At 39.4% G+C, this 16,018-nt stretch overlaps 1 protein-coding gene and 1 long non-coding RNA gene across 5 annotated transcripts in view; both read right to left on the reverse strand.

Moving 5' to 3' along the window:
* Positions 1–2,835: 2,835 nt before the first annotated feature.
* LOC130439439 (homeobox protein ESX1-like) lies at positions 2,836–3,561 on the reverse strand. The gene has a single exon (XM_056772060.1). The coding sequence runs from the start codon at positions 3,559–3,561 to the stop codon at positions 2,836–2,838; it is 726 nt and encodes a 241-aa protein (XP_056628038.1).
* A 7,797-nt stretch (positions 3,562–11,358) lies between these two features.
* LOC130438607 (uncharacterized) overlaps positions 11,359–16,018 on the reverse strand; it is an 82,650-nt gene continuing 77,990 nt past the window's right edge. For 2 of the 4 annotated variants that reach the window (XR_008909357.1, XR_008909356.1), the window contains 2 exons: positions 13,136–13,207; positions 11,359–12,083 (listed from right to left, as the gene is read on the reverse strand). This is a non-coding gene — a long non-coding RNA (uncharacterized LOC130438607). The remainder of the gene's footprint in view (positions 12,084–13,135; positions 13,208–16,018) is intronic. The other 2 variants (XR_008909354.1, XR_008909355.1) reach the window with 1 other exon arrangement.

A 16,018-nucleotide genomic window follows, 5' to 3' on the forward strand; every position in this document is an offset into this window, starting at 1 on the left:
AGCACAAGTGAACACGCCTCCCGTCTACCTCATTTATTACCAGCCGACATTTCCACACCAAACTTAATGAGCCTTGACCTGAAGCCCGTGTGTTTATACGTTCATTCAAATATGTTAGTGGTGTATAAGTGAATGACTACATCATGTATGGACATAACACAATAATCGTAGACAGGAGTCGTAAAGGCCTAGAGCGAGTCGGTGTGCCTGGGTGTGTCCAATGTACTGTGTGTATTTGTGTGTTTGCGTCTTTGTGGTGTGTGACAACACTGCAGCCCATCATTTATAAATGGCCATCACTCTTGCCTCCAAGCCACACCAAACGCTGGGAGTATATGGAAGCACGAAAATGCACACATCACTCATAACTTTTTCCACCATGTGAACTTTTGTTTTGTTTGACACTGCTGTTGTAATAAGTGTGCATGGTTTATTTTCATTTGGAAATTTCGCTGGCTTGTTTCTTGAATTAGGACTCAGGTTTCGCTGACTTTTTATCCCAAACCATCACCATAATGCTGACAGATTTCACAATAACATACGTGCTAAGTATGGTCGTTAATTGCAGTGTGTTCAGATGAAGCCTGCTGGATGAGAAATATTGGTTACAGCTGCACATTTGAATGATAACAAATACGTTTATTTGTATATTTCAACTTGATCACTATCTGAATATGACAAAATGCCCTCCAAGATGATTTCAACAGATATCACTCTAAGGATAGGATATTGTTTGACCCAATTTGGCCAAGGGTATCCGATTGTTCAGTCACTTTAGTTAGTATACAAAATTCACACATGAACATGTGACACATTTATGGAGTAGCTGTAAAATATCAATTACTATGTGATAAAGACAGCTTTCAACAGATGGCATTGCCCAGTATTGCTATTACAGCAGAAATGAGCTCTGTTTGGTTTAAAGTTTATGTGGCATTTTAACTTGTACAGGCAGTGCATAAAAAATATTGAGAAGAGCTCTTAGAGTTAACAGTATATAAGATTACAACAAAACAAAACATTTGTGAGGGCAGTGCATCCATAGGAAAGACATTGAGAATGGTGCTGCATGATTATTATACATTTTAAATATTAAAATACAATAAAATATACATTAACATGCAATACAGTAAACTTAAAGAAATTTATACAGACTGTCAAATATTGTTCATTTTTATAGGAATATTGCACGTTTGTGTCTTTATGATAGATGGTTTGATGAAAGTAATAAAGAAGACTCTATATGATAGAGATAATACATGTGTTACAGAAATTCGGTTAGAAAAGCTTTATCTTCCTCTATTGTCTATTGCAAATTAAACAATATATGCATTATTTGTGATGAATAGAAAAGGAAAAAACATCTCTTTAACCAAGTTTGAATGTAATCTGCCTACTTAATAATTAAGCAGTTTTAACAGTTTGATTGATTAATACAAGTGAATACACCAGGCATAAATAGGCATTTAAATGTGAGTCATAATTGGCAAGAGTTAGATTTCAGCGCAACACAATTGTCCCAAAACTTGAACAGAAAAGTGGAAGAAATAAGTGTAAATAGAGAATGATGAAGGCATCTGCCTAAAAATAAAAGACAGTGAGTGCCTCCCAGCTGTTTCTGGATAGAAGACCAGGTTTGGGTTAAACCCATTTCCCACAAGTAGTAATTGCTATAGCAAATGTCTCTTAATGCAATAGAAGTAATGCATGTTGGCCTCTAGATGGGCCAGTCTGGGACTGCCTCATTGCTCATAAGGAGTGACAGACTTATATTCCATTACGGCTATTAACAGTCATTCGGCTTTTCAAATAACGGGAGAAACCGCTGTAAACACTATGAGTGATCAGTTAGGCTTCTGTGTGTATGCGTGCATGAGAAAGATGAGTGTGCGTGCGTATTTAGAGATGATTTTGAGTTTAAGCAGATAATCCTGTATTTTCCAAATGTTTGACATCACTCAGAAGACCTGAGCCAGAGTAACGCTTAAGGTACTTCATGGGAACATTAATAAAAACGGGGCAAGAGGCCTTCGACATCTCATACGAAATAGGAGAGAGTGAGAAAGGGCATATGATAAATCCAAATGACAAGAGGGAAAAGTAACAGAAGAAACTGAGAAATCAAAATGGATAGTTTCTTGGGAAATAAACACTGATGATTTGTCTTTTTACTATTCCCCGTGTACGGAATGACATTTGAATCCACTATTTGGGAAAGGAGTGAGTTAGCCATTTCAAACACTGACGTAAATAATATACGTAAGTAAGTAATGTTGTGGACGTTTGATGTCAAAGATTATGCTGACCTTATTTTTATTTTTCATATGATAATTGTCACGTGTAGTCAGTGGGGAGGATGAAGGGAGATGCACTATGCACCACAAACACGTAAATCCAAAAGGGTTTTAAAGATTACAATCCAATATAAACACGGGACTAGGAGAACAGGGTAGACAAACCAAGGTTGACAATACAATAACCGACACTGAACTGAGAAACATACAGAGCTTAAATACAAATGCAAATGTAATCAAATGGAAACAGAAACAGGCAAAGGACTAATTAACTAATAAAGACATCAGAAACATAAGGAAAACCAAGACAAAACAGAGTCTGATTGTGACAGTACACCCCCCTCCCAAGGTGCGTTCCACACCTTATAACAAATGGGGAGGGAGGGCAGGCATCCTGGTAGCTCATGATGGACGGAGATAGAGCCTCCAGGATGGTGCTTGGCCGCTCGGGAGGCCTAGAAGGAACCGGTCACTCGGGACTCTTAGAGGGTGCCGGCCGTTCAGGAGGCTCGGAGACCACTGGGAGGCCGGACGGGATCGGCTAGGAGAACACTGGAGGGCCGGACGGGATCGGCTCGGAGACCACAGGAGGGCCGGATGGGACAGGCTCGGGGAACACTGGAGGGCCGGACGGGACATGCTCGGGGAACACTGGAGGGCCGGACGGGATCAGCTCAGAGACCACTGGAGGGCCGGACGGGACAGGCTCAGGGAACACTAGAGGGCCGGACGGGACCGGCTCGGGGAACACTGGAGGGCCGGACGGGACCGGCTCGGGGAACACTGGAGGGCCGGACGGGATCGGCTCGGGGAACACTGGAGGGCCGGACGGGACCGGCTCGGGGAACACTGGAGGGCCGGACGGGACCGGCTCGGGGAACACTGGAGGGCCGGACGGGACCGGCTCGGGGACCACTGGAGGGCCGGACGGGACCGGCTCGGGGACCACTGGAGGGTCGGACGGGATCGACTTGGAGACCAGTGTGAGGCCGGATGGGATCGGCTCGGGAACCACTGGAATGCCGGATGGGACCAGCTCGGACAGTAGGTCCCCTTTAATGTCTTCTATGTCCCCTTTAATGTAGAGCGGGTCAAACTCTATTAGCAGTTCAGTGATTTTCTGCTGGGCAACAGGCTTAGTGGACTGGGTTGCCGGCTCTTGCTGTTGGGTACCGGGCTTCGCAGACCCCGGATTTCTGCGCGCTCTGTCTGTGGTGGAGGGTCTCGGGGAGATCGCGAGGTGAGTTGGATCGCTTGCCGCATGCATGGACGGGATCGGATGATGATCGATCTCATCCGGGATGGTATCGCTCAAATTGAGTCAAGCACCCAATAATCACCGGATGTGATCGATAATAGATTATGTCGTAAAGTGGTAAAGTTTATTTTCCTCACTGTTCATTGTTCACGTTAATTGTATGTGGATAATAAAAACAACTGTTTGTCAGGGTCAGGTCTAAGGGGAATTTTTCTTGGGCCCCTAAAAAAATATCCAAGAGACAATTGAAGTAGCCTAATTGAAAATGAAATACGTCTTATTTGATTTTGTAATAAATAATGATCGGTCAATTCAATTATAATTTTTTTTTAAATGATGCATGCAATGAACTATGTAAGGAATAATTGATGATGGGCCGTTCCATCCCACTTCGCGTCGTGGCCGCATTACCACCTCGGGGTATGCATTAATTCCAAGACGTCATTTTAAAGGCTTGAGACAGAGCGCGCATGCACATGTGATTGTAGTAATGACAAAACCCTGCGAACAAGTTGGCTTTAAAAATTTACAAATTACTTTCTTGGTATTTTATAGTTATAAGCATGATGTAAAAAAACGGAACAAGCATTCAATCGATGGTTATATATTCATTTAGTGTCAGCTGCAGTTCTCACAGTTGCATAGAAAGCTTGAACGTGGTTGTTTAAAGCGTTTGCCCACATCTCTTTCTACCTCTTCAGCAGACATATTACTTGTTTTAAGCCAATTGTTGAACACATTTACTGCCAAAGCTGTTGTCTTTTTGGTGTTTTTTTGGTGTTTTTCACATTCAATCTTGTCTAGTTGTTCTTCAGTGACTCTTTTATGACGTTTTGCTATTGCTGGCTGCCTTTGATGTTTGCTTTCTCTTTTTTTCATCTGTCAAGTAGGCCTACAGCTTTCGCCCAATTGTCGAAATTTTCTTACTCTCCATTAATATTCAAAGTTATTTCTGGAAATTTAAATCATCTTCAATGTTGTTTGTGGTTTTAACGGTTACACTTGGCGCAGTGATATCGAACTGTAAATCGGTCGACAGATCTGTAACTACTTCATAGGTGTGCGTTTGACTGAAAAATTATGCCCACCTGTAGAACCTTCATCAGGCAATCAGAATCAAGCATTCCACAGCCCGTGGTATAAGATTATATCTGCCCATCCAGAATATATTGCAACCCCCCAGCACGGTGGCTTAGTGGTTAGCACGTTCGCCTCACACCTCCAGGGTTGGGGGTTCGAATCCCGCTTCCGACTTGTGTGTGTGGAGTTTGCATGTTCTCCCCGTGCCTCGGGGGTTTCCTCCGGGTACTCCGGTTTCCTCCCCTGGTCCACAGACATGCATGGTAGGTTGATTGGCATCTCTGGAAAAAATTGTCCGTAGGGTGTGAGTGCGTGAGTGAATGAGTGAGTGTGTGTGCCCTGCGATTTGTTGGCACTCCATCCAGGGTGTATCCTGCCTTGATGCCTGATGACTCCTGAGATAGGCGCAGGCTCCCCGTGACCCGAGGTAGTTCGGATAAGCGGTAGAAAATGGAATGGAATGGAATTTGTTAACATTTTTGTGGTATTTTCAAACTGAGTCTGGTGGATGTCTACTGTGAAACATAGGTTCTTTTTTATGTTTGGGGATTTTTATGACTTTAATGGGACAGGATAGTAGAGACTAGACAGGAAAGCTTTGGGTAGAGACAGGGGAGCAGGATCGGCATGGAACCTTGAGACAGGAATTGTGCCTGGGAAATCGGGTCACTTCTGTGTTGGCACACTAACCAAAGGGCTATCCGTCCCGAAAAACTTGGGAAAGGTTAAGTATGAATCTACATCAAGGTGTATTGTTGGTTTAATTGAGTGAACCAATGTAGAGAATAAAGTTTTTCATACCGCTACAAAATGTTGGACACCAAATAGATAGTAAATGGTTGGAAACAGCTTGAGAATATGATTCGGGCTGTTAATTCCCGTCATGTGAATGAGGAGATGAATTAGTGAGAACACTTGGCCCTGAACGAAGTGTGATGGAACCCAACCCCCAAATCCTTTCTTCTGTTGTTCTCAGCCCCATTTCTGTAAATTAATTCAGCCGAGCACTAATTACAAAGGATTTCCGAACACACTGAGGGGGAAGGAGGTTAATCAACTCCCATCGCTATGCACAAACTGCTAGAAAGAAAGAATATTATTTTGGTGGAAAAAAGACGGAAAAATCTACTAAACAAATTTGTTTAGTTGGTATAAATCCCAGAAGGCCCGGAAAACTGCACTGTCTCTGTCCCATTTCCTCAGCGAATTTGTATTCCACTCCACACCTCCCAAGACTGTTCCATTCAACCTTTCTCTTTGATGAAGTTCTGAGGGACAGCCGGCTGACACTGACATCACGGCAACACAATGCATCGTGGTAGGAGAGTACAGGCATGGAATTAGTGAAGAAAGGCATGGGGAGTTGGCCATATGCAGATGAAGGGGGTTTGATTGTGGCATACATTTGGTTATCTAATTCTCCTAATTTCCTGCGAGTGTGTGCTTTGCATGAATCCAAAATAAAGATTCACAACTACAAAAAGTGAAATACTTATCCCAGAAGATGTCTTTGTATACATTAACACTTATAAAATCTAGAAAGTTAAGTTTTGAGAGGACCGGGATGATAAGAGCAGAATTTTCTTGCTCAGTCTGGTTTCTTCTAATTTATGCTAATGTATTACTGGTGGGAAAGCATTGCCATGTTGTTTACCCCAAAATATTTAGTTCACTTGTTAAAAAGTCTTGTAAGGACACAAGTAAACCAGAATTCAAATCAGAAAAAAAAACTTTTCACAGAGTTTTGTTAAGATTTGTAGTTTTGTTGTGTTCACATCCCTCTTGCTTAAACGTGCGTTTTTCAGTACATGCTTAATAAACAAGAATTTATTTCATGAATACACACACAAACATCACAACAAAATCCAGACGAGTTGTTTGGGGCAACCCAGCATCTCATGAAGACTGAGAAAAGGGGGAAGCTATGATGTCATTGTTCCGGGGGCCCAGAGTAGGGGGTGTTTGTCTCTGTGTGTGTGCATGCGTGTAATGGGGGTTTAGCAATCAGATCCTACTGGAATGATGTCACCTTTTGTTGCCGTCTCCATTCAACACAGTAGAGCTGGCCTGAATTGAGGAGAGACGTGTGAGAAACTGCAGGCTAAGGTAAAGGACATGCTAATCACGCTAGCTATAAAGATGTCATCAAACTCAGCTTAACCTCCCCAAATATCAGATGCTGGCCCTTTAAACCTCTCCGCCATGATCTTGATCTTCACCACAAAGGGCTTTTCTCAACACTAAAGGGGCTTCTGAATGTACAACCCAACACTGGGGGAATCTTTTCAGTGGATGTCAAAAAGTTGTTGCTGCGAGAGCCGAAAGATTATTATTATTTTCATGCTGCAGAAGTTTGTTCTAGATTATTTTGCTCTGCTACATCGAAACAGAGAAAAATACATGCAGACAAAAAGGCTATCACCTTCTATTGCTCGCAAGCTTCCCACATATGGTTTATAATACTCAACGGCATATGTTTTAAAGCTTAAAGCTGATAAAACTGATAGATAGTTGTAAATATGTCGATATGTTGTGTGTTTATGGCTTTGACGATTATTATGATTAATTGTCATACATTTTTGGTTGTTTCATTCATTTAATAATAATTGTTATTATTAAATATAATACTTTGTAAACTCACACTGTGAGATGTGCTATATACTGAGTTATATACAAGTTTTTGAGGGGAATACGGAATGCTGAATATTATATCATTAACATACGTATAATAAATATGAGTATATACTGTATAGCAGTGGTGGAAAGTAACGAATTACAAATACTCAAATTACTTTTACTTTTACTTGAGTACATTTTAAGTAGCTATTTTCTATATAAATCTCCAAATTTGATTATTAATAATTATTCTCAATTCATTAAATAACACTGCCTGAAAAGTAACGAGTAACTAGTGCTCTGAGTAGTTTTTGAGAAGAATCATTTTTGCTTTTACCCAATTACTTTTTAACACCAGTACATTTACTTGTAATTGAAAAGTTTACTTGTACTTTTACAATTTCAGCAATGTAACAGTACTTGTACTTAAGTACAAGATTCAAGTACACTTTCCACCACTGCTGTATAGTTGTGTATTGCACGTGTTTTTATTGCACAGTTGAACAGTAGAACGGTAGATGGCCTGGGGGAAGAAACTTTTCTATTTTCTGACATTAGTTCTTTACTTAGTTTAACTAAACAATGACAACTCTGAATTATAGAACGCAATTAACTCTATATTAATTTAACTGTACTTACAAGTGTAAGTTACATGTGTGTATTGGCCCTGGTAGTGCGCAGTTAAACAGTTCAACCTGTAGGTGGAGTACATCTGAACTAAGCAAGGTGAAGTATGTTGGTGCTTTTCTAGTATATTTTTATTGCAGAATTGCTTAATTTTCATTGTTCAATGACATAACAGTCTTTTGAAATGAGTTCTACTTTAACATTTCGTGATAGTACTGTTATATCATTTCTCCACTCTGTTGAATTGCGATTAGCAAACTAGCAACTGCTAATTGTTTTGATTATTTGTAGATGAGTTAATGTTGTTATGGGTGTACTATAGACTAGTATGGAGATTAAAACATGAATTCAACTATGGATGAAATAGCTTGTTACCCCACCTTTAAGGAATTTTTACAGTGTACAAACATTTCAGGTCTGTTTACACATAAAATTCACCCTAACATCATAGAACGATTAAACAGAATCAAAATAATTGTGTAAATAAATTAATGCTAGCTCGCCATCACTTGTTTGTCACAAAGCCATGATGATGTCCTCTTGAAGTCCAAATTTTAGTCAACAAATAATGTTTTTTGTGTTGCTTTTTTATTTTAATGACTGATGTAGGGGGAGGTGTTAAGTGTCCTTTCCAGCATTTGACTATTGTACAAATCCTCCACACTTTTCTCCGTAGAACCAAAAGCAAGGATTTAGCTTTAATCATGTCTGGCATTGTTAAAAGGTAAAGTTAATCTAAGCCCTCGTTGCCCATCCATGGCTGAATTTGGGCCTGCTGTCTTTTTATCTTCCTTAGGGATGGCAGTGGAGCATACTTGTTTAATGCTTCACCAGTGGACACTAATCTCCTAGGATCATTGTACAGGGTAGGGCTTCCTCATCAGAGATGACCCATGAACACTACTTGAAGTACAGCTACAAGTGTGTATGTGTGGGTGAGTCTACGAGTGTGTGCGTGGCCATCTGGACCCCAATACAGCCAGCAGAAAGAGTTTGAAAAGCAGCTATGGACCAGACATAGCCAAACAGGAACCAGATGGACTGATTTGGGATTTGAGATGGAAAGAAGGTTCACAGAGAGAGAATGGGTGTCTTTCCTTACACCATCACTATTAAAAACAACTAGAGACACATGCAAATGTATTAGTGGTTCCAAACTGCTGCTTGTCTCCACATGCAGCTGACAATTGCTTGGAGGTTGAGGACAGCAAAACAGGCTCCAGACAAGTAAAGCTTGAGCTGTACATGAGCTGGGCGCTCTGACAGTCTCACAAGCAGCATTGGACAAAAATGATCTCCCTGGGATAACAAACACCAGAGTTCTTAGCATGACAGTTTTATGCATTTATTCCATCTGATTGGCACAAAAAAAATGTAAAGGAAGGAGGCCACATTGTGTGTTTAATGTACAAGGTGTGCTGTACCCCAGATCGTACAGTGCCGACGATAGATCTTGCAAGCTGGTCTGTGTGCAGAAATCTGTGTTCTGTTTACTGCAATGCAGATTTTTTAAAAAAAAAAGTGAAACATTTTCATGCTCCTTTTAGAGTGTGAATATGCGATGGCGTGTTTTGTTTGATATTGTGGTTAGATTTATAAAATTTTCATTTTTGGGAGAAGTATTCATTTTAATTCTCCAGTTCCTCCCATGGTGCTCCCATTTTACACTTTTGATCTGAAAATAAGATGAGTAAAACTTGTAAACTAAAAGCATCTGAATGTGTTTTAAAAACAAATTGCATAGTTTTTCTTAATGCCAGTCTGTCCTATATGACTGTATTGCGCTGTTATGCATATTGATCAATTTTATTTAAATGAAAAGGTAACATTTTACATTTGTTATAGTCTATAGTTATGTTTGGAACGATTTGCGTTTTGGATAATAAAAGCAAGTTCAACACAATGCAAGTCACAATTTTTACAATACTTTTATCATTTAAAACTAAATCTAAACTCTTAACACAGTTATCACAACATCTGGCTGTGTAGGCTCTACAATTAACACATTTCCTGTTGCTTTGACACAAAATGCATACATTAAACACAAATATTAAATGCTTTAACTTCCTAAACACACAAGCTCAACCTAGACCAAAACAATGTATTTTCACTGGCAAATTTCAAATGCTTTCAGACTGTATGTCAGAACAGATAACATCACATTTGAAACCTAATTTATAGGCTAAAGTCAAAGTGAATTTATATCCAATGTGTGAGATGGTGGTCTAGTGGGCTAAACCACTGAACTCGTAAATCAAAGGTTGCTGGTACGATCCCAGCAGCCACCACCAGTGTGTCCTTGAGCAAGACACTTTACTCCATGTTGCTCCAGGGTGATTGTCCCTGTAATAAGTGCACTGTAAGTCGCTTTGGATAAAAGCGTCTGCCAAATGACTAAATGTAAATGTAAATATCCTCAGTATTTATTCCATTGCTATTGAGAAAAAGCTAATTGAAGTTATGCAAATATATAAATCACAGAGATAGTCTATATTTATGCCTTCTGTCATAAACATGTAAAGTGAGGGACAGAACATTACCAAAGGATAAATTTTTTGTGAGGGACCCACAAAATACTAAAAGCTTGCTAGGCTAAAATGTGCCTATTGAACAAACACACAAACTGTATCCTCTACAGCAAGTGGTTTAACCTGCTAAGTCTTCACATTACAGCTCTCTCATGCTCTACGGTGAAACAGCCGCTAAAGAGAAAAGCTTGCTCCAGTTGGATTTCTTTTGTCATGCTAACTGTAACCTTTTAAAGTGCATTTACTCCATGTAGCACAAAGAAACAATGGGATACAGTAGCATCCTCCTCTAGAGTTATTGTGCAGTACTGCTGACCTGCCAGAATCTTCCACTCCCACAGTCCTCATCTTCCACTCAGCCTCTTTCTCTCTCTCTCTGTGAGTGCAAATAAAGCTCTCCAACTATGACATCACGACTAGCCATTTGTTTTCTGTATATTGCCATGGCAATGCGACCGTGACCAGCGAGATGGCAGCAACTGCAGAGATGAAAGAAGGCATTAGCGCATCAGGATGGAGACAAGCACTAAGATCTGTCAGAATTCTGTTCTGTTTAGTATTGCCTTTTCAAATAAGTTCCGTTGAAAAGATCAGTGAAGTTTGGGAAAAGTCATGCTGACCTCCTCAGTCATTTTGGACTCCCACTGAATCAAGGCCAGGGACAATCGAAACCAATTAATCAGATCAAACGTATCGCCTCATCTCGACCAAAATCACTTAAGTACTTTTCAACATACAGTACTAGTGTTCCAGATGGCAGGAGAATAGCAAGGGTTACATCATGAAGTTGTTTAGCTAGACACTTATGACATGAAGTTTTGACATTTTCTTTTTCTTATTTTAAATCACTCTGTCATATCTCCTCCTGTCCTTGTTTATATTGTAAAATATTGTTCGGACTAAAATTCCCCGGTCACTCATTTAGAGCAAAAAGTAATAATAAAGAGAAAATGCGTCAAGTCAAGTCAACTTTATTTATATAGCACCTTTTACAATTTTTATTGTTACAAGCAGCTGTAAATGAAACATATTGACTATAAGCAAAACATTAAAGTTATACTAGTAAAAAAAAGTGAACACACACAGACACGCTCAGAGGATCATACATACCTACATGCATAAAACACAACTCAATACGCATGGAGCACAAAATACACACGCACTGACACACGCAAGCACGCACACACACTCAAGTACACATTTAAGATAAAAGAGACAAACTGAGACTATAAATTCCTATATGTATTAATAAATAAATATAACGGAATGTTACATTTTAAAGTTATATTAATAAATGCAAACATTTTAAATAATTAAGTGGATGTCAGCAGCCCCCCCCAGTCAGGCAAACAGTGCAAAACAGTATGCAAACGGTGGCGAGGAACCCAAAATTCGGGAGGACCCAGGCTCAACCAGTGGAACCACTCTGGCAAAAACTGCAGCATAACTTCAAGCTCAACAGTGCTTGCACAACTTGGCTAAATAAAAAGAAAATAAACATAGTAAAAATGTAAATAATAGATTTAATATTATCATTAATAATCTAATAGCAGTTGACATTTTTTGTAGTAAGGACTTGACGGGCCACCGCTTTAATCTTTCAGCTCTACTATCTCAGCTCTTGTCAGGTTGATGCTTCCCTCTCTCAGCTGGGTCTGGGCATGGACTGCATCCTGCTCCCTGTAGTAGAACAATGAGAAAAGACAGCTGAGAGTAGAGTTCTGTTCAATACACTTGCAGCAAGTACATCACTTGTTATGGGAATTGTCCCCTTTTTCATCTAACTAATGCAGCCTAAACGCTCAGAGGATTTGTATTATGGAAGTTTAGTGTATGCAAGGTTAAAAAGATGCGTCTTTAATCTAGATTTAACCTGACAGAGTGCGTGCCTCCAGGACAGTACAAGGAAGACTGTTCCAAAGTTTAGGCAGTAGATAGGAAATATATCTACCACCTATACTTGATTTTGAAATTCTAGGTATTCCAATCGACCAGATTCCTGAAAACGTAGTGAATGCGCAGGACAGTAATTCAAGAGATGCTCACTTAGGTACTGAGGACCGTGTAGGGCTTTATAGGTAATGAGTAAGATTTTAAAGTCAATGTGTTGCTTATTAGGTTACCAGTGCAATGTTGATAGAACTAGGCTACTATGCTCATAATATTTAGAAATATAAAGTTGAATATCATCAGCTAAGCGGTGAAAGCTAACTCTGTGTCGCTTTATTTTATGTCCTAGAGGTAGCATTTAAAGTGATAAAAGGGAAAAAGCCCTAAAACTGAGACATGTGGTACACCGTACTGGACTTGTGATTTGCCTGACACCTCATTGTTTATTGCTACAAATTGAAACCATTTCAAAGCTATTCCATTAATTCCGACATCATTTTTAATTCTAATTAAGAGTGTGCTGTGGTCAATGGTGTCGAATGCAGAACTAAGGTCTAGCAGCACCAATAACGAGATACGGCCACGGTCAGAAGCCAAAAGCAGATAAATTGTAACTCTGATGTAAGCAATAACTCTACTGTAATGTGCACTAAATCCGGACTTGAATTCTTCATTGATGTCATTTGTTTGAAGGAAGGAACGTCGAGTTGAAACTACTTTATAAATGAAAGATAGATTCAATATAGGTCTGCATCAAAATGGTCTGTTCCATGTTATCAGTTTCTGATAGAAATAAAACAAATCTACCAAGTTGAGTGTTTGGCATCCATAAGGCCCCTTACTTGATCTTCTAGGTGAATTTAGACCATCCGTTCATGGACTTTATTGGAGGCAGGGTTCTTTCAATTTTCCACCTATCAGAGAAGTCGGTGTTACCATGGAATGAGAACAGCACGAAAAGAGCCAAAAAGACCTCCATTCCTTTATGCTTTGCTAATGATGTAACAGTAAATCTTCATATATTTTGCAATAAATATATGTAAAACCCCATATATTGCATTTTAAATAATTAACTTAAAGTCAATATGTATACTGTACCGTTGTGCTAATATGATAACATTATTCAGAGTGTTTCACAGGATGCAACTGTAGTTTACAGTCCCGTGGGAAGCTTAGTAAACAGTCTTCTTTGTATAATTTTTAATTATGTTTATGCTTCAAATAAAAGTTTGTAATGCTGTGATTCATCTCTGAGCTGGTTAGTTTGGTTCATGTTTCAGAACTCTTTATTGAGTAAAAATATTTAAAATACTTCCGGAACCAAGTGTGCGGTTACTGCATGTATGTTTGAGAACCTGTCACTAACCTTAAAAATGTAACTTCCCTTTAAACTATTATAATACACTCATGCATTACCACAGTCCATTACAGGAATAATTTCCTCCATATAGAGTAAAACCTGGTATAAATTACCTGGTGTGTTGGCACTTCTAGAAAAGTAGACCTTTCACCAGCATCAAAACTAATTTACCACCCCCTTGCCTGAAACAAACCAACACAACTTTTCTACCATGAGCTCAGCATCATTTATACAGGTTCACTGGTTCTCCAGACCACCAGCCTGGTGATCCAAGATCAGAAGCCTGACTCAGAAGTCAGACTTGATCTAGCGTGGAGAAAAGTGCTGGCAGCTCCTTTTCAGAGAGCTGGCCCAGTCTATGGTTGAGACTGATAACATTGCTTAACATTTGATAACATTAGCTTGCTGCATTCTTTCCTCTGGGTTCATGGCTGGCCACAGTTTACAGTCCTGAGTGAGAGTGAGTGAGATCATAGAGCATTCTTGCAACAAATTCATTCTTTATAAAACAGATATTTTTCTCAATAATGATATCCATAGCATCTGTACGTGCCAAATGTCCTTAAATTTGAAAAGACGACTGTATGCTTTAAAGTTCCATCTTCGCATTGCTTACGTGATGTATCCGAAACAAAACAGATGAGATTCAGTCAGAATTTTGATACTCTATAAATATGTAGAAATTTAATTGACTATATAGCCCTATTCATGACATTTAGGGGTGAATTTATTTAACACTTGCAGCACATTTTGTCCTATTTCTGCACAAAAACCTGCATTTTATTTAAAAACCTCCCACAATCCAGTATAGACGTTTAATTTGTTCAGGATTAGCGATGCATGATGTGCATTTAAATTAAGATACAATGCAAACCTGCTGCATTTTGTTATATAAATTGCCTGAATTGTAGTGGTGGAACAATGCTGGCCATTCCCAGTAGAGTATGATGTCAGTACAGATTTTTTGGGGAGTGTTTGTGCACTAGCACAAACAATGCTATCAGCAGGGGCATTTTATTGTTTGTGAACAAGCCCCTAAGTCTTTGTCCCAGCTAAAAAACTGAATCCCTATGCAAATCCCCGTTGGTTTATGTTCCCTCGCAAGACTTTTGATATTCTAATTTTTCGTCTGGTGACGAGTCTGGGAAAAGACCAGCTGCTGCTCCAAAGACTGACGCTATGATTTATTTGTGCTAGTCCTCATATTAGCCAAACTGCTTGATGATAAACTTTCTCCTAATTGACCAGAGTTTTTCTACTTCTGCACTTATACAAAACCAGAGGTCATGTCTTAGCCCTACAATTCTCCAAAGCCATCCAGTCTTTCTCTGACAACACAGCTGTCTCAAGGACAACAGAGCCTCCCTCTTTTATTCCAAACAGATGGAAAAAACAAATAACAGATCCAGTATGATTCTGAAGCCAAGCAGAACCAGCCCTCCACTCCCTGTGACATATCAATTATCACTGATAAATAATTCCCTTTCCTCTAATCGCTCCACACAGAGGCCGCTGTAATATTGCGCTCACCCTAGCACCGCTGTTCATGTTGGGTATGGCTGTTTACTCACTGAGGATTTGTTTTTATTACCTGCTTGAAGAGTATTTACATAAATAGGAACAAATCATTATGTAACACCGCTGCCATCAGACTAAAAGTATCGCTATTACTGCTTTGGAAAGGGGTCAGGAAAGAGTTCCTTTTCCATTTTGAAAAGGTGATTTTTAAGTGCATGTATTTAAGGCTATGAAACACTCAGTAATCAGACAAAATCATGGAATTGTTTAACAAATTTTATTGTGCAAGCTTACGTCACATTTGTAAAATATAACATATACGTAGATATCACTTCTGTATGCCTTCAATCATGAAATCATTGCACAAATATAAGCAATTTTTCAAATAAAAGAAAAAGTTGATTCTGTTGCCAGCACATCTGAATGACTGAAGATCTCTACATAATGAGAGAAAATCATTGATATCCAACGTTTTAAAGCCATGGCCAATGAAAAGCATTATGAATAAAAATGGGCTTTTGAGTTTCGATACGTGACCCATCACTAGATTACCTTTGGGGTCAACACCCAACTTTCAGGCATGTACCCAAATCTAATGCAAGACTACTGTATTGCATTCTGATGTCAGTTAGATTTAGCAATGCGATGGGATTTTTACATCACAATGACAGACATTTGACGCACATGATCCATTTAATGCACAATGATTGACACTTGGCCTAAAATAAAGGCATTACCAAACCTTGCCATTACAGAACCAGTATCATCCTGCAGACAGATGATTAGATACAACACAACAATGACCTGGAGATTTTGGATACATTATACACTGAGGTAAATGGACTTT

The sequence above is a fragment of the Triplophysa dalaica genome, chromosome 17 (assembly GCF_015846415.1).
Source record: "Triplophysa dalaica isolate WHDGS20190420 chromosome 17, ASM1584641v1, whole genome shotgun sequence".
Lineage (NCBI taxonomy): Eukaryota > Metazoa > Chordata > Actinopteri > Cypriniformes > Nemacheilidae > Triplophysa > Triplophysa dalaica.